Source organism: Odontesthes bonariensis, chromosome 4, assembly GCF_027942865.1.
Source record: "Odontesthes bonariensis isolate fOdoBon6 chromosome 4, fOdoBon6.hap1, whole genome shotgun sequence".
Lineage (NCBI taxonomy): Eukaryota > Metazoa > Chordata > Actinopteri > Atheriniformes > Atherinopsidae > Odontesthes > Odontesthes bonariensis.
Genome location: NC_134509.1, coordinates 32,681,653 through 32,699,959, shown reverse-complemented (window position 1 = coordinate 32,699,959; position 18,307 = coordinate 32,681,653). Strand labels below are relative to the sequence as shown.

At 40.0% G+C, this 18,307-nt stretch overlaps 2 protein-coding genes across 3 annotated transcripts in view; one reads left to right on the top strand and one right to left on the bottom strand.

The window, feature by feature from the left end:
• Positions 1-250: 250 nt before the first annotated feature.
• On the top strand, positions 251-10,034 carry baiap2l2b (BAR/IMD domain containing adaptor protein 2 like 2b). The gene is made up of 14 exons (XM_075463998.1): positions 251-346; positions 478-553; positions 1,127-1,213; positions 2,140-2,201; positions 2,715-2,786; positions 4,050-4,139; positions 4,258-4,389; positions 5,318-5,416; positions 6,568-6,670; positions 6,806-7,013; positions 8,231-8,296; positions 8,559-8,868; positions 9,034-9,077; positions 9,535-10,034. Exons 1-14 carry the CDS (start codon positions 293-295, stop codon positions 9,608-9,610), a joined length of 1,479 nt encoding a protein of 492 aa, XP_075320113.1. The 5' UTR covers positions 251-292; the 3' UTR covers positions 9,611-10,034.
• Positions 10,035-10,044: 10 nt separating this feature from the next.
• The window catches only part of pvalb7 (parvalbumin 7), a 37,296-nt gene continuing 29,033 nt past the window's right edge, over positions 10,045-18,307 (bottom strand). Inside the window, exons 1-5 of one of the 2 annotated variants that reach the window (XM_075464002.1) lie at positions 15,166-15,299; positions 11,959-12,027; positions 11,674-11,803; positions 11,430-11,539; positions 10,045-10,658 (exon numbers count right to left, since the gene is read on the bottom strand). In XM_075464002.1, coding sequence (XP_075320117.1) covers positions 10,633-10,658; positions 11,430-11,539; positions 11,674-11,803; positions 11,959-12,019 — 327 coding nt within the window. In that variant the 5' untranslated portion in view covers positions 12,020-12,027; positions 15,166-15,299 and the 3' untranslated portion in view covers positions 10,045-10,632. Of the gene's footprint in view, positions 10,659-11,429; positions 11,540-11,673; positions 11,804-11,958; positions 12,028-15,165; positions 15,300-18,307 lie in introns of those variants that run through there. The other variant, XM_075464001.1, reaches the window with a different exon arrangement.

The window sequence follows — 18,307 nt, the reverse complement described above, 5'->3', positions numbered from 1 at the left end:
AAGGGGTAAAGGAGCTCATTAGTGGATGACTGAAAAATAGAGAGGGAGAGGGAAGGAAAGCGCCATCATTCTATGACAAGGGTGTTATCGGCGTTGGATTAACAGCAGAACAAGTGGGACTGCAGTGAAAGTGACTTTCTCTGAGGGCGTCGAGATAAGAAGACCTGAAGAAATTTTTGAGGAGCTTGAATGGGACAACAAACTTTTTACGCAGCTTTGTTCTGTCTCTGACACTCTGACAGCTTTTTTTTTTCTAGGTTCAGATTTACTTTTATCTTTAAAATTGGTCACTATGTCAGGAGTCAGCAGTGAGCAGCTGCACAAATCAACTTTAAATGTCTACTCGGTGAGTTCTATATGTGTCTTTTTTCTGTTCTCTGGATTTGTGGTCATGGCCTGGAAACGTGAGCAAGTACAGTTTTGGGTTCAGATGAATTTTCTGCTGGTTCGTCTGTTTGTGTCTGTGTGTTACTGTAGAACCTGATAGAACACTTCAACCCAGGCCTTCAGAAGCTTGTTGCACTTGGAAGCAGCTACGTTAAGGCTTTCCAAGGTGAGTAAGTGGGTTTATGCCTGCCTGGAATTCAAAATCGTGAATGCGTAACATTATGGATTTGCAACAACAATTTTCTTCAGTACGAATGTATATCTTCTTTTCTTCTTCCCAAAACTGGAAGTCATTGCGGAGTCACACAACATCTAAAAAAATCCTTGTTGGGGCTAATATCAGACAGAATCTAAACTTGTACTTCCTCAGAACATGTTGGTTTTCCTTCACTTCCTGTTTACGTTTCTTCAATCATGATCATGTCTTTAAATTGGTAATTAGGTGAGCATCTGGCATCTTTAATGCACCCCTGCTTCATACAACAAGAATAGGCCATCCGTCACTGGGCAGTGTGGTAACACAATACTCACTGACGTGTTGCTATTTCTAAACTAGAATCGCATATCACTTGTCACCACTGCAAGGCTTGTGTTCCTAATGAATGAAAGCAGTACTGACTGGCCCATTTGAAATTTTGAAAATGTGTGATGCTACTGTAGAGCTGATGTTTTCTTCTTATGTTGAATGTTCACAAAGATTTGCATTTAAAATCTGCACTTTCATCTGTAAATACTTTAGCCTTAGCTGTCTGCAGTGAGGCCTACTTCAGCGCTGTGGCTAAGATGGGTGACCAGGCCCTTCACACCTTTTCATCTCGCTCTCTAGGTAAGAATGCGTCCGTGTGAGTTTGTGTGTGTGTGTGTGTGTGTTTACATTAGTAACTGATTACTTAACGGGTTTCAGCCTTAATGTTACAGCATTCATTACAGAAACAGAAAATGGCCCTTTAGGGGCCAAAGTGCTGTTAATGTCACGCACAATAACTCATCCTAAACCTCACAAACGCAGTAACTTTACAGTTTTGTCTCCCCTGCTCTTGTTCATCCTCTTCTTTATATTGCAGGTTTTTGTGTGGGCTCTCATGTGCTTCGCTTGAGTGCGTGCATGGGCATGTATTTTCCATAAGCTTCACTTTCACTCTGACCCTAGGGTTGTGTGCTAGTAATATTAGTGACAATTAGCCCAATGCTAACATGTCCCCATTGAATGTAAGGGCTAGCTCAGCATGACCCCCACGGTTCTGCTAGTTTGGCTAACTGAGAATGTCAAGGAGCCCCAGCGTGACCACAGACCCTATTAAGTAGCAGCCCTTGAAATATAGATGAGGGCAGTCATTCTGCTGCTCTCAGTTCATTAGCTCAGCCACAATAGACAAGGTCAGAGTCACTTACAATGTAAATGCTCGACCGACCGTGATACATTGTGGAACAGTCGTACATGAAATTCCTACCAAGAAATTAAGATTCTTGGTAAGAATTAGAAGATCAAGAGATAGATTTTCATGCAGATTTACTGGAATGACTGCAAGCATTTCAGTGGTCAAATATCACTGGACCTATGAAATTAAGATTTAGAATGGTCTCACTTTCTTCAATTAGGTTTTTTAACTCTACAGAATGATAAAACAAATGAAATATTAAGATATTTAACATTTGGAAATTGTTCAAACCTTCATAGGCGTAAAATTGAGGTGGTGTGTCTTGGTATCTGGTCCGATGTCGGTCTGTAAAGTCTGTTTTTTCTCTAACCAGGTGATGTCCTGATCCAGATATCAGAAACACAGAGGAGACTCACCGCAGAGATGGAGGGAGTGGTCAGTTAATTTTTTCACTGCATTAAGAATGCCTGCATCTTGAAAATGCCGGCCATGATACAGAATTTAATGCACTTTGAAACATCAGCAAAAAACTGTAAATGCGCAAAATCTTTCAAGTAGTTTGTTGATGAGTCAGTTCTACTAATCTTACAAATCACGTTTTACTACTTGCATACTGGTAGACTGTTGGAAAAATGTTCCAGCTGGGTTAACTTTTAGACCCAACATAGACCAAGGCTGAACTTTATGCAAAGCTATTTGGGAGCGCATTTTGTTTCCCTACTGGGGGAACATCAGAGCCTGCTTCATTGTGGTTGCTGTCAGTGATCTTGTGAGGCAAAGCGTGGCCTCTAATTAAACAGCTGGCCTGAGGATGGAGTACATTTGCATTTAGATTTAGTCAGACTATGCAATGACGCTCATAATTAAACTATCCTGATTAAACAAGTGTGCAGTTTCCATAATAATTTCCGTCACATCTCAGGGGCATTGTCTTTGTTCCTGCTTCAGTTTCAGTGGTTCCAGATAGAAGTTTTGCAAACAATGGAGAAGAATATCAAGTTGGATGAGGAGTACATTGATGTGAGTTTACTTTGCTACGTTTGTACCTAATTTGAAGTCTGCATAAATATACTGAAGTAAATATGTATTTGTCCTCTTTAAAGTCATTTATCAGATTATTGAAACATAGTTGAATAGACATGATGTTCTGTAGAAGATATGAATTTAGTTTTTGTTTTGCAGATAAATACAGAGAAGTCATGATACATCAAACCGGGCAGATTTCTTTCTCCATGATCAAGTCGCTCAAATTCAAAACTTTTAATTGTCTTTTAACGTGTGTTAAAATAGGAGAAACAAGCTTTTTTTTCCTATGTCTTAATCATAGATCAGAATTTAAGTCGTTCAATGAGCCAGACAGGAATGCGGGAAGTAATGATGTTAAAAGTGAAGGAAATATATCCATTCACAAAGATCAAGAATACAACAGTAAGCTATAAAAAAAAAAACTTTAAAAAAAACGGGAGAGATGATGCAGCTGTGCCACTCGTCATGACTTTATAAATAAAATGACGGCTCAGAAACATGAATGTTCCCTGTTGCATCAAGTTTCCTTTTTGGTAGGAGAAAATACACGTTTAGGTAACAAATGAGACTTGCTTTAACTTGTTGATAAGGTATCATATGTTCTGTTTAAACAAGATTAGGTTAGCCAAAACAAGATTTGCATGTAGTTGAAAGGCTTTTAGTCTGAACTATCTGCAAAAACAAATCTCTACGTGCATGGAACAAGTTGAAACCTCATCCAGAAGACACCAGCCATGGGATTTATGAAGGTTATTAAACAAAACACTTTTCAGTCTGCACTCATTTGAAAACAAAACAATAATCAAACAATTGTCAGTCTCATAGTGCCAATAATAAATAAAATAATTAAAATCCATAATTAATCAGGAAACAGTGAAATTATGCTGATATTTAGTGTTTAGTGAAACATAAGTAACCGTGAAACTAACTAAAAGATCTTTGAAAAATCTTCAAATTAAACACGGGTCAAATAATAGTTCATGTATATAGTAGATAAGAGCTGCTAAGACAGTTCAGGCATGATCACATGACAGAGTCTCTAACCAGGCAACTGGTCGATGCATTGAAGGGCTGATAAGAAGCATGCCTGCCAGCCTCGTGAACAGGGGAGCTTCCGGTTCTTATGTCAGCAGTGTTCCTTCAGGCTTGATTAAGAATAGAACACGTGAACTATGCAACACTCCCTGACTGGCACTTCCTACAAACAAATTGTGGGAAATGTGTCCTTTTTGAACCAAACTGTTTGCTGTGCTGCAGGGGAGTCGTAGAGTGTATGAGCTGGAGGTGAGGAACCAGGCGGAGGCTTTGGAGAAGCAGCTCAGACGTGGAACCTACAGGGAGTCTTTGGTAGTTACACACATTTATGCACATAAACATTATGCAGGTTCTGTTACCCGTACACAGTTCAGTACTAATGCTTCTATGCCATTGTGTGTGTTTATTACTTCCTTGTGCATGTTTTCAGGAAAACAGTGAATACATGTTGTACCTGAGGCAGAGCCAGCAGGAGATCCTGAAGGAGGAGGAGAGGAGGTATCGCTTCTTGGCAGAGAAGCACTGTGGCCTGACTCAGTCACTACTGTTCCTGATAAATAAGGTATGCAAACACACCTGCCAGTGTCTGCCAGCAACAACAGCAACGTTTCTCACAAGGAGAAATGAGCAATTTGGTGAACTCTGGACCTAAATGACACTTGACCAATGTTTAAGACACAATTGAAATCAGTAACCATGGTAACCTGCTACAAGGCTATCATGCTCCACATGAGGGTTCACGCATCTTGAGCAAATTATTAATAAACATAAAAGGTCCGTTGTGTAGGACGATGTGGCATCTCACAGAATGATTTTTAGATTTGAACCCACTGAATACTGCTGTCAGAGAAACTTACGGTGGCTTAAAGGCCGACTGCATTGCTGTCTTTGGTTTGTCCCGTCTGGGCTACTGTAGTAACATAGCATGCACAAAAGTGGAGGGGCTATAGTTTATTTTAAAGTAATAAAAACTCACAAAGATTTTTAACACGGACAACACTCCCTCACTAATTACTAACTGCTAAGGAAGCTGTTTGTAGACGACTGTATCATGGGCTCATCATTAAAATGAAAGAGCACTTACAGACACTACTTTTTTTTTTAGCTCTGTGAATGGTTCTCTGACAGAATTTAACACACAATGGTTTATATTTTTGGAATATGCTCTCTGTATTTGTTATTTTTCCCCAAATAAATACATAGTCAATGCCTTGAGCTAATTTTTTATTGTGATGTCATGCTCTGTTCACATTAATCATATTAAATTTGACATGTTTGTTGTTTTTATGCCACACTACATAACAGCATAACTCCCTATAGTCCACCACTTAATGAGTAGGGAGTGATTTTCGGCACAGCAGTAGAGTTGGTCAGTATTTTTGCTTGATTATCTGATGAAACTCAAGTCTCATTTTGCAGCACGTGTTCATCTTGTTGCAGCCTGATTAGGTTTAATTTCAACGAGGTGCTCAGCTATCATCTGCTTTCAGACTGGTGCATCCCTCCAGCAAAAAGCGGATGGATGGAAGGAGAAAGTGAGCGAGACTAGAGAGTCCAGATCTCCTTCGCATTTAGACCAAGAGGCGCAGGTATCACAGCTATATCTGGTTTAGCTGATTATTTCTATGATTAAGGAACATTACTCGTTAATCAGTGAATACCCCACACGTTAACCGTCTTTACCAAAGCTGGTCATGCTGGTGTTGCTGCACCAGAGTCTGTTCAGAGCCTCAGTGACACTTTAATGGAAAATGTCAAACCACTTATTCAAAGTACAGCAAATAGGGCATCAGCTAGTCTTTAAAACACAAATAATGACCTTTGTACAAATACCTTTGCAGACATAGAATTACTTTAGACATTTCTTTATTCTTTATGTCTGCTGCTTAGAAGGACGTATCTGTATATGTAGATGATGTCATAGCTCCACTTGGTTAGGTTTATTTACATTTTAAATACCACATTTCCTAATGCTAAAGCTGTTTTAATCTTGTGTGTTTTACACTGTTAAAATTTACAACAGTACAGGAAACCAAATCTGTTAGCCACGGTTAAAGGGATTTTACTGGAAAACATTGCCAGAAACTGCAGATGTCCAAGGACCTTAACACAAGATTTCCTTAAACTCTAATGTTCTATCTCTAAAACCCTAGAAAAACAAAAGAGAACCAAACTTAAAATTGAGACCTAACTTTTATACAACAATTAGTTTGGAACCTTTTTCTAGCATTTGTAATAATTAAGCTGGAGAAATCCATGAAATCACAATATTATTAAATACATCCGACTGCAATGTGAAGGAAGATCTGGCATTCAGTAACCTAAAGGGTCCCATTTAGGCCTAGTTGTTCACAGAAGATAAGTGAAACTTATGGACAAGAAGCATGCAGTTAATGTGTCAGCACAAAGCTGTGCCTCCGATATCAAAAGAGGCCCACCCCACCGAATAGAGAGCTGGAGTGGTGTCATTACAGATGCATTATATTATTGGTCCTTTATTGTTCTAAAACCAGCTGCTCTGAACAGAGTTGTATCAGCAAGTTAAAGGGGTGGTGTTGTGCTTCATACCTGTGGTATTTTAGCCAAAGACTGTCACAGACATTTCATTTAGACCTCAGGAAATGATGTTGCTCTGTTCTGATCTGCCTATCCAACACCAGCTTGTAAATGCTCTACTACAAATAAGAATTGTGAGTGGACACAGCAGTCACTTTATGATCTGTATGTTGCGTCTGCTCAGCTCCGGGGATCAGTGAGCTCCCTGCTGCAGACAGTTGCCAGAGATGAGGACATGTCCTGGGCCAGGCGGGAGCAGCAGGCGCTGGGCAGAGTGCCCTCTAGAGGTGGGAGATAGATGCACCTTTGGCAACTGCTGTGTGTCACAATGCTTTGTGAAGAATATCCCTATATATATATATATATATATATTTATATATTTTCCTCACACCTTTCTTCCTGCCTTTGTCCTCCATCTGCAGCACCATCTCCCCTCCCCAGCCGCTCTCGCTCCAGTTCAGTGGGGGAATCTCTGGGTCTGGCAGCAGGAAGAGCCATGAGAGCCCTTGTATCTCACCCCTCTTCATCCAACCCAAAGCTCTTACCTTTCAACAGGGGAGAGACTGTCACTGTACTGGTGCAGGAGCCTCGCAACGGCTGGCTGTACGGACGCACTGACAGCAGCCTGCGGTGTGTTTGTTTATGGGTGATATATGTTTGCATGGTTAGAATGATCGCTTTTATAATCTCTCAATTTTGCTGTGTTTTCATAAACATCCACAATTTGTCCAGCCCATTTCTGTGACTGTGGCCATGGCACAGCTTTCCCTTTTTCATACTCTTACCCCTCCTTGTTATGGGCAGTGGCAATGGAAACACGCTTTCACGGCAGAGATGGAAAAGTTGCTGGAGATATCCTTTGGAATTTCTGATAGCAGTGTTAACAATTTACTTTATTTTTCACACAATGCTAGCTGTTTACGTGAATGGGCAGTGAGTGATAGCCTTGGAAAAGTGCTGGTTCAGTCACATTATTGATCAGCAATTCAACAAACCCACGCAGACACACAGATGTCCATCAAGGGGATAAAGATGTACATTTGTATCACTTTAAACAATGAAATCAGGTCTAAAATTATTTATTTCCAGGTTAGGTCTGAAATCAGAGCTTTATGACACCACAGAATTGATATTTGGGCTGACTCTGTCCTTAAGACTGCCAATTAGACCCACTATAATTAATTTGCCTCAAACATGCCAGCTAGCTCAGGCGTTTTGCCTTCATTACAGAAATGCGTCTTCCCCGGATGCCAGAATCTGCAAAAACTGGAATAAAACAGTGGAATAATGAGATGAAGAAGAAATGGATTTATTTTGTGAAGAAAAAGGCTGATCGGTGGCATCACAGATGTGGGAGGGGCGACCAGTTTGACCCACATGATTTTCACCTGGCACATTTAAAAACTTTTATCAGAGACCGCTTAGTTTACCAGATTGAATATTTCCTACCGCCATTAGAGCTCTCACAATGTGTCAGAAGGACATGCCTTCTGTGTGAGTGCACAGCTGGAAGGTAACTGACACCTGTAAAGTCTTTTGTGTACGTTGGTGATTTCCCATTAAAATGAGCTCTATGTGCTCAGTTTGCTTCGATAGGGGAGTTCATTTTAGTTGATTTCAGATGTTAAGCAGCATCCACACTGAACATGAACCCTGCACCTCAGAACAACGCTGCTTGATGATAGTTTTAATCGTTCATATTACGGCTGGGTGGTTCGTGACACATTTTTCTGTCATTATTCTGACTTTCACTGTTTAGCAGAATGTTTCACAGTATGTTCAGGTTTTGGACAAGAAGAATTCTAAAGTTTGCTGTTGTCTAACCTGTTCTGTTTTATGTCCTTCAGTCAGGGCTGGTTCCCTGCTGCGTATGTGGCTCCCATTGAGGATTTCTCCAACACTTTAGCAACCAGGTGGGAGTTGCTGTCAGTCTGCACTGCAAAATGTTACATAACTGAAATCTTTGTAGAATAATTGTCAAGAGAAAGCCTTGTCTTGCCATTACCCAAAATGCATTTTTTGATTGCTGCTATGTAAGGAAAACAAATTGTAGAGCTGGGAAGAGAAGCTTCAGACTTTGTTTTAGTTCATTAAAAAAATTTCCAGATCATTATCTTCTAAAGATTTACATTGTTATGATTGATTTTTCTTGTTATGCTCCTTTGACTCACACAGTGGCGGTTCTCTGAGAAGCCACAGTATGAACAATCTGCCGGACACTGACACTTACACTGAGCAATCAGAGGGCAAGAGTTATGGCAACATCCCACCCCCAGCCACACCGAACCGAAGAGCCTCCGTAGACTTCCGACCCATCTCTCCAGTCGCTGTAAAGAAGGCAGAACCAGCGATGGAGACAAAGCCTCCTCCTCCTCCCCCGCCACCTCCTCCTCCGCCAAGTCAGAACCTCAGGAGAGGCTCAGCAGATTTTCGACCAATCTCTCCCTTCACTGACAGGAAGAGTGACTCAGCATCTGATGTCCAGGTACTTCCTGTTTAATTCTCATCAGAATTTTTCTCTGTATGTATGTGTATATGTATGTATATATATATATATATATAGTAGCTGTGATACTATATGTTTTTTAACTTAATTCTTCCCTTTTTTCCTCTTGTTGTTGTCTACATTGACAAACCTCTCTGTTCTTAGGCGTTATCACCACCCGGCCCCCCTGAAAACCCACTGTTTCCACGGTAATTTTCAGTGTGTACTTGCTGACAAAAAGGGTATAAAAAGTTTGTATACCCTAAATCCAGTGTATGATCAATATCAGAGCCAGGTTGATATTTTATTAAGAGTTATGAGTCAGCTGTGTGGGTGCATAGATCTTAAGAACTGATACCTGTTTACAGTGCTGGTGCATATATTCTATAAATGTACTTTAGCTTTGTGTTTTTGCAAGGCATTCAATAACAAAAAGTCTAACACCTCTAATTCCTGCCACAAATGTTTAAAACGTCAGGTGGTTTTACTTGTAGAAAAGTGACCTGTGAAGCATGCTCACCACCCGCAGTCAGGCTGAGGTCAGTGTGGTGTTAGGTTCTCAACCCAGATCCTGTGCATGTCTGTGTATTTGTTTAATGTGTGCTGACAGAAAACACTTGAGCGTGTGTGAGATGTGTAACATTACCCATGATGCTCCTGTTTCAGAGGCACAAACCCATTCGCCACGGTAAAGCTTCGCCCCACAACGACCGATGACAGATCTTCTCCTCGGATCCACTGATGTGGCATCACACATGCGGGTGGACTCACGCTCTGAGATCAGGTTTCGCAGGCAGGATATAAAATGTTTTTTTTTCACATTCTCCTAGATGTTAAGGTTTTTCTTTGCTTGATGAACACGTTTTGTACAGTGTTAGTGAGACTGGATTACATCTAAATGATTAAAACTATACAATCAAATAGTTGTTTTAGCATCTCTGTGTACAGTAGTTTGGTTTTTATGTTGCTCTGTGTGTGACACTGATTTTTAAAATATTTAAATGAACAGTTTTTGGGAAATACACTGCTCTGTCTTCTAGATATGGATCAACAGTAGGTTAGATGAGCAAAATGACTTCTCTGTGCTCTGATGATCTTTGATCTTTCACCTGTATGTTTTGTTAGTTGAGTGTTTTTGTGATGACGGTGACGAACATTAAGTAAAGAGGCAGTAACTCAAGTTTTGTTTTTATTATCATTTCTTACTGATGTCTTTTTTTTTCTCTTCACAGCTCTCCTTATATATGAGTTTATTAACTACTATCTTGTCAGAGGCAGGGAGTGAGATGAAGGAGGAGGGGACATGGATGAGGAAGAGGAGAGGGAAGAAAGTGAACTGATATGTGAACATTCTGAAATGAAACCAATCAAAAAAAAAATACACAGGCTGAAATAAGACAGAGGAAGGAAATTATGATTGAAGGAGTCTTTAACATCTACACCATCCACAACACTAGTACCACCTGCTTTTAGACCACAAACTACCCTCATGAAAATCAATAAGAATGATTCTGAAATCCATTCAGCATGTGTGCGGTTAAATATTTATATATATATATATATAAAAAATGAAAGTTATAAATGAAACTGGTGCCTTTTATGCCTGTATGTTCCTCCTCATGGTGACTCCCTTGGCCTGTTTTTCGTTGGGACCAGGACTGGTGTGACTCCATATGTGGGGTCCACAGGGAGGTAAGGTGGCAGGTGCAGAATATGAATGCAGGGACGAAAAAGAGGTGGAAGAAGAAGGGGTTCAGCTGGCCCCTACTCATGCACCAAGGTCTCAAACTCTGGAAAATAAAGAAAAAAATCCAAATGAAATTGTGCACAAATAAGACAAACTGACCTACAAAAGGCTGACAATATAACATATTAACATTTTATCTATAATTCAGTAAAAAACAACAACAATGGACCAATCCAGTTGTGTTGTATTGTAAGAGGCTGTGAAGTCTTTGATTCCAGTCTTTTAAAGGACTTTGCAGATCGTACAGCAAGTTAAACTACACCCCAGCAGCTGACACTGCTTGCAAAGGTTTTCTTTTCCTTGTTATGCCTGAAATCTCAGCTTAGTACTTCATTTAAAGACATTTGAATGTCTTTGCCCCTTTTTATTATTAAATTTACTTTTGCTATAATTACCAATAGTAAGAAACAAGGATATTAGGATGTCTGACCACGCATTGAATTTAGAACTTAGGATGGATTCAATTATGTGTGATGTGTGGACCTACAGAAGCCCACCTGTAGTCAAAATGCTGACCTACAGACACCTCTTCCACTCCATCCTCACCCGTTTATCCCTTTTCCAAATATAAACTTTATTATTAACCGGAGTACAAGCCCCAGCAGACCATGACCCTGAACAATCTTGATTTGTTTTTCCATTGAGAATATAGGCGTTTCAAGCATTTCTGCACAAACTCTGCAGCGCGCTTTTTGATTTTTTTGTGGACCACTTTCTTTTTTTTTAATCAAGTTTGAGTTTTTCACTCCAAGCAAGAAGCCCTGTCCAAAGCTGAAATGAGTTTATAGCATGGGATGTTTCTCCCTTCACTCACCGTCAATGCCGATTTTTCCATCTCCATCTTTGTCTGCAGCTTGGAGGAATGATTTTGTCTCGGCGTCAGTCAGATCTCTGCCATCATTAGAAAATCCCTTCAGTACAAACCTGGAAGAAGAAAACGATGCAGGCAACATTTGCTGTAGGGTAACACATGGCGTTACATGTATTTGCTTTTTTGAAGTATGTGTTTGAACCTTTTCTTAGTGTGTTTTTTTTTTGCATCTGTTTGAATTCCTTACTTGAGCTCCTCTTCCTCTATGAACCCGCTACCATCCACATCCAGTACCAGGAAGACCTTCTTGACATTTTCTGCTGACATGGCCTTCATTCCCACCATTTCAAAAAACTTCTTGGGGTTGAATGTTTCTGCTATGAAAGGCAAATTAAAAGGCACATCTTGAACCACCAGATCATCAGAGGTCAAAAAGATTTTAGTACTACTAAAACGGAACGTGAGCAGTTTTTCACATTAACTGTGTGTACATTGATATGAATAGTATGGTGACCGTACGGTGGTTACAGACCTGCAAAGGCATCAAGAGCTTTCTTGATCTCCTCAGCTTTTAACAGATCTGTCATTACCATTCTGCCAGCTGTAGAGAGGGACATAGAGGACATAAAACAAACATGCATTGTCAGGAAAGAGGACATTCCCACAATGTGAGTGTAGAGGACTGAAGCACCTGAACATTGTGTTGGTTGTTAAAGAATAAATACAATCTCCAGGTGATGCATAATAACTACAGATAAAGATAAAGGTAAAGATTAACTAGTAAAGTATGTTGGTAGGAGATGATGCACTCAAACAAACAAAAGGAGAATTTAGACCCTGATGGGTCTGGTAGGCATTCCAGTTTCAGAATGTGGCACAACAGGGGGTTTGATCACAGTCTGGCATCAGCTAACCATTTGTATTTTAATACCATGGGCACTTTGTAAATCAGTGTACACTCAGAGAAGCACAAGTTGTTCTTTATATCATCTTAAAACACTTCATGTATTTGCATTCATCTGTCAACCTTGAATGTATCTTGGACAGAAACTGCCGGCTAGAGGACTGCATCGACTTCCAGGCAGATTTCTTTTCCTTTGTTTTACAGATTATAACTGTACTGACCGCTTTGACCAATAAACCTTTCCAATAGAAACACTCAGTCTCCCCACTGGATGGCGGTGATTGTCCTGCAAAGGTCTTTGTGTTCAGAGCAATAGGTGAAGCATGTCGCTGAGCGTTTCTTTTTCCTCCTTAGCTGTGGTGTGCTGCAGTAGCCTTTAGTTGTCAGTAGGTGTCACAGCTGAGCTGAAGAAGCTCACTCTCCATGTTGATCAGTTTAGTTAAGTGTTGAGTTGGCAAGACATATGTTTGGTGGATTTGTTTTGTATGTCAGAAGACTGAGCTCCCATGTGTATGTAGGAGGGAAGGAGCAGGGTCGCCTGTTTGTCTTGAGTCCAACAAAATAATGAGACTCCTGACTGAGACAGAGTGAAAGAAACAGAAATTCAAAGTCCTCCTCTTTTTCTCTGTCCAGTGTACATATCTGCTTGTGTCTCACTTTTGGCACCAAAAGCCAATCAGGCAGCATCTATTTGTAGTTTAGTTGGGTTTTTTCGCCCACCTATCAGATACTGTCTTGTAAACGGGGGTCAACAGCTAAAGATGTTTGAGGTCATCTGATTAAAAAAGACAGACACTTTTATATACTCGAATTTTCCTTTTTTTTTTTAATAACATTTAACTTCTGCTGACAGTTTAGGCTTTTCAAATAGTTCTGGATCTTAATGTCCTGTCGATGTGCTTCAGTAAACACACCAAGGAAAAATGAACCAGGACCTGCATCTCGGTCGCACCTGTCCTTACCTGATCACATTCAGGCTAATCTTCAGTTCCATGTCCAAAAAACACTATAGAATATGCAAATGCAGCAAGAACAACTTGATTTTTCTATAAATCAAACTAGCAATTATCTTGTTTCATGAAAACCTGGTGCAATTTTTTCATTTGAACAGTGGCAATAAAAGGCCTGGAAGAAAAAAAAGGTCGGTAGGTCGATGTGCAGCAAGTCAAGAGCGTAACTGGGTGTAAAAGTTAAAACTCTATGAGTGCCACAGCCAGCAGGTTATTTAGGGTTGTCTGAGGCAGAGTGGAAAACTGTCCTGTTGTGTCACAAATTAAAAGTTGAAATGCTGCATACTGGTCCAACGAAGAGGTGGGCGCGTTTGATTTGTTAGTAGGAAAAAAAAAAAAGTCAAAGCACATTCTATACATATTGCAACAGCCTGGCTTTAAAGTGAAGAAAGTCTGTATGTTGAACTGGCTTGCCTGCAGTCCAGATCAGTCACCCACTGAAAACATTCGACAAAGAAGGCCCTGACTGAAATCCTATCTACACTGCATCCCGATTATTTTGGTTGTTAGGCTCAAATAGTTTTTTCACAACAGCTTTGAATTTGAGGTTTGTGGCTGATAGATGTGGTAAGAGAAAAATGCCCTGTCATAAAAAGGCCAAAGGGTAAATCAGAACCTTGTCCCTCCCTAAAGCTTGCAATCCTGTCATAAGCCTGTCCTGCAGACAGCATGACTCTGCAATTGATTTTAAAGTGAAGGATACGAGCTCTTTGATGGATCAGTGAGTTTATGTTTTAGCTCAGTAACATGTCTATTCATCAAGTGGCAAGACCTTCTGTGGGGATTGAAAACCCATTCTGGCCTTTAAGTGTGCTATAAATAAACTGCAGGTGTCAGACCTGAGTTTCCTCAGAAAATTGGCCACAGTTTTACATTCTTATTTCTTTTTCTGAGGGAGGAGAAATTCATCATTTGAACAGCAAACCAACATTGGTTGAAAAATCCAGGAAGTTAAAAAATATTCTAAAGCGCATGATTAACTAAATAAAGAAAACTCGTCAAGTTAAAGATTAAAACTTGTGATTCACAGTCAAGTCAAGCTTATTTTTCATAAACAAAGAAGGATGGAAAAACACGTGAGACGTACGGCACTTCGTGCATCAACGCCAGAAACCAGGACAACACCCATTCGACCAGCACCTGCTCCTAAAATGACTATTTGTTACCAAACACTGCAGAGCTGAGAACAGTGTAAGAGAGACAACACATGGCACCGTGTGTGGGTATGTATGAGATGTGAAATCAATATCAAACCAAACTAATTTTAGATAGATGATCCTCTTCAGACTGCCCTTTGTTTTCAAGCAACTAAAAAGCTTTTAACTTGTGATTAGAACCATACTTGGCCTCCACATTTTAAGTTGTCACATTCGATTCTAATCTGTTTTTACATTTGTTACAGTTGTTGGGAATCAACGAGGCATCCAAAATGTTTCAGAATACAAACAATATCGTATTATATACTGATAGCATTTTAAACTATGAGGTTATAATTCTGTAAACCTTGAACATCTTAAATAAGTCATGCTTATGATAGATTGAGTTTCTTGCATTCACCCAGAGGTTTATACAAAGGCTGTAGACTATTCCATCACGGGCTGCCACTTTAGCTTCATCATATAAACAACTAGCCGTGGCATTTCATTCAGTTCCAGCATATCTGCTTGTCACAACAAATCCCAGCAATCATTATTGTTCAGTTTTTTTTTATTCACAGTGGCCCAGAACTCAGTCTTGCAATTGAACAATCTTTTTTTTCCTATTTGTGTTTGTTTTCAAACATCTGTTCCCTTCTACATCAATTGCTATTCATTTTCTGTCTTACCTGAACGAAGGGGTGGATGACTGCAGATGAGAAGAGAGAAAGAAGCTAAGAGGGAGGGTGATAGAGGGAGACTGGAGAAGAAAGGTCTGGAGACTGAAGTAAGTTGAGGGGGGAGGACACAATAAGACTTTTATAGCTGCCTCCAGTCTCATACACCCTTGTGCCATGTAACCCCGGTGCTTCAACCTTATCCCCACCTCTCTATTTTGAGAAGAGGGGTTTGTCAAGACATGACGCAAATACTGTTGACCTATTAACGATACCTGTTTATCTGATTTTCTTTGGACCCTGTCTCCACCCAGGGCTTCTCTCTTTGCTCTTTCGAACACATCTGTCCTTTCTCCGCTTAACTGCTGTGATTGATTCTGTTATGTCGGTATTATGAAGCTTATGCTGTCTAACTGCCACAGTGACTGTAGTTTTGTAATAGATGACAGCAATCTGATGGGGTTACACTGTTGCACAAAAAGTCTGATTTGGTTCCCTCTTAAACGAGAATAAACGGTCCGTATATCAGATGAGTACTGTGATTAACGGTGCAGTCTGGAGGGTATTGTACGTGATCAAAACAGCTTTTTAGGAAATGTCAGAAGATGTCAGATGTTGCCAGGGTACATCGTTTTTAAGCCAACATTCAGGGGACAGTCATCCATTTCATAACAGGTAGCTCTGTTAGAAGAATACTTAATTCTTTATCCAACTAACAGCTGAAAATGATTCATTAATGTGTTGCTAGGAGACCTTTACAAAAAAAAACGCAAGAGAGACCACAACACACAAGTTAAGGAATAACACTGGCTCGTTTTATCTTATAAGATTATCAAAAATGTCCTTCCAATCCTTATATCAATTTAAAACAACTCAAGGCTACAGGATGATATCACTACTCCAGGTCTGTCCAGGTTAGTCCGGCGCTATTTAGATGTCTCGATTCTTTTAATCTACCCAAACCTCATAAACTTTTAAAACTGAGTTTATCGTAGTGCCACAAGGCATCTTAAGGTTTTATGGTAAAACCTCTCGATAGGATTAAAAACATTTTGAATCAGAATGACAATATCTTCGGTGAGCCCTGCTGACTTTGGAAGTGTTTAGCTTTTTCAATGGTATTTCGTTCTGTACTGATATATAAAGCCTTATCTTGGCATCTTTGAAATGGTGTATTATGTTAAATCGAGACATTTGCAAACATATCTGAATATGTTCTAAATTCGGGAGTCTCAGTAATTCTGACCAGAACTAGTAAGAGAAATATAAAACAATGTGTTCCAGTGTAACAATCTGACAATAATCTCTCCAACCACCCACTAAGGCACTATGACAATGTCCTAATGTCTGCACATGGAACTGTAACTCTAAGGTTATATACTATGATCCTTCTCCGATAGAGGAACAAAACTGAATAGTGTTTCACTTATGTGCAGCTCTTGAACTGTGTTGTAGAACTGCACAGGTGACAAAAAAACTAATGAAATTACTCGTCTCTGTCCCCCCTTGTCCTGCACCGACCCTCTGTCCTCTCAGTGTCCTGTCCTGAGACTCACTTAGCTTTCTCCTCTCTATTGAATTACCCCTCATCAGCACTTTCAAGCATTAAGGAAATGCGAACAGGAGGGGTGAGGAGATGGGGACAACATGCTGGAAGGAGTTGTTGTGTTGTGAGGGAGTGGGTTATGAGGTGAAGTTATGGAAAGGAGCCTGATAAATGAGTCATTTTAAAGGAAGTGTTGCATTAAATGAGGAGAATTGGAGCAAAACGTTTGGAGACACTCAAGACAAATATTTGGGGAAATGAAGGGATATGACTGACTCTGAAAAGGCTAGAATACACAAAGTAATGATCTCACACAGTGAAGTAGATGCAACTGAAAATAGAGAGAAAGCGAGCTGGACAGTGACAGACAGACAGAGAGAGCGAGAAGAATAAATGTCTTTTTAATGACCAACATGCTATTCTGCAACAGGTGCTGCATTGGGTCAGGGCAGCTACCCCAGCCATGACCTAATCCGTGTGTGTGTATGTGTGTATGTGTGCATGGTACCGATACCACAGGGGGTTCCCCTGTCTACTCACCCAAAGATTGGCAGATAATGGCCCTAAAAATAAACTCAGGGGAACCCAGTGTTTGTAGGAGGATATGAGGTGCAGTTCAATATCATACGTGTGATTGTAAAGTAAAGCCTCACTTAAGCAGAGTTCAACATCTTTTCAGTGTAACTTCATCAGTATTTGAACAGTATAAACCAGAGGTCTTCAACAGGGGGTCCGCGGAGGTACTGCACGGGGGTCGCGAAATCTTTGGTTCATTAGACGATTTTTAACATCAAACAGTTTTTTCTCACAAATTGTGTGCAAACGTGTGCCATCCACAGATGGTTTGAGGATTCATTGTCCCATCTACATGCATGTTTAAAGTTAAAATCTGTGGATTATTTGAATAGCTCAGTGTTGTATGCAAGATGTTTGTTTATAAATGGCAGTGGCACGGCCACCCTGTACCTTGCACATGTTTAAAATAAAAACATGAATATATTAACCAGTGTATTATTTGAATAGCTTAGTATTGAATGTACAATAACAAAGTAGCTATGTTTATACACGGCACTAGGCCCCGTTAAATATAAAACACAATTGTATGCCATATAAATAGTAGGGGGGTCCCTGCTCCAACTCTCCATCAGTTTGGGGGTCCCTGGCCTGAAAAACGTTGAAGACCCCTGGTATAAACAGTAAAAACTCACTTGTAGGCAGAGCTGTGAAAAGACATTTTGTAAAGAAAACCACCATTTTGGTGTTGTATGTGTTTGTTTCTGGTCTAGAAATCATAAAGTAGAACCTAAAAAAACAAGTACTGTTGTGACAACAATAAATCAAATGATTGCATGCTTACAACAGGCAAAACAACCACATGACGCTCCAGTTCCTTCTAGCTCATTGGGGCTTTATAACATCTGTTTTGGTTCGCTCTCATCCCTTTCATTAATGTGGGTTAAATGCATTACCTTAAGCTAAAACAGATTTCTTACTATGATCTAATTTTTATACAATAAGGCTTGTAAACCTTCATTTGCATTTATTTCACTGCAGCAGTGCACACAAAATATGTAAAAGAGTGAGAGATGTAAGCTCCAACAGTTTTTC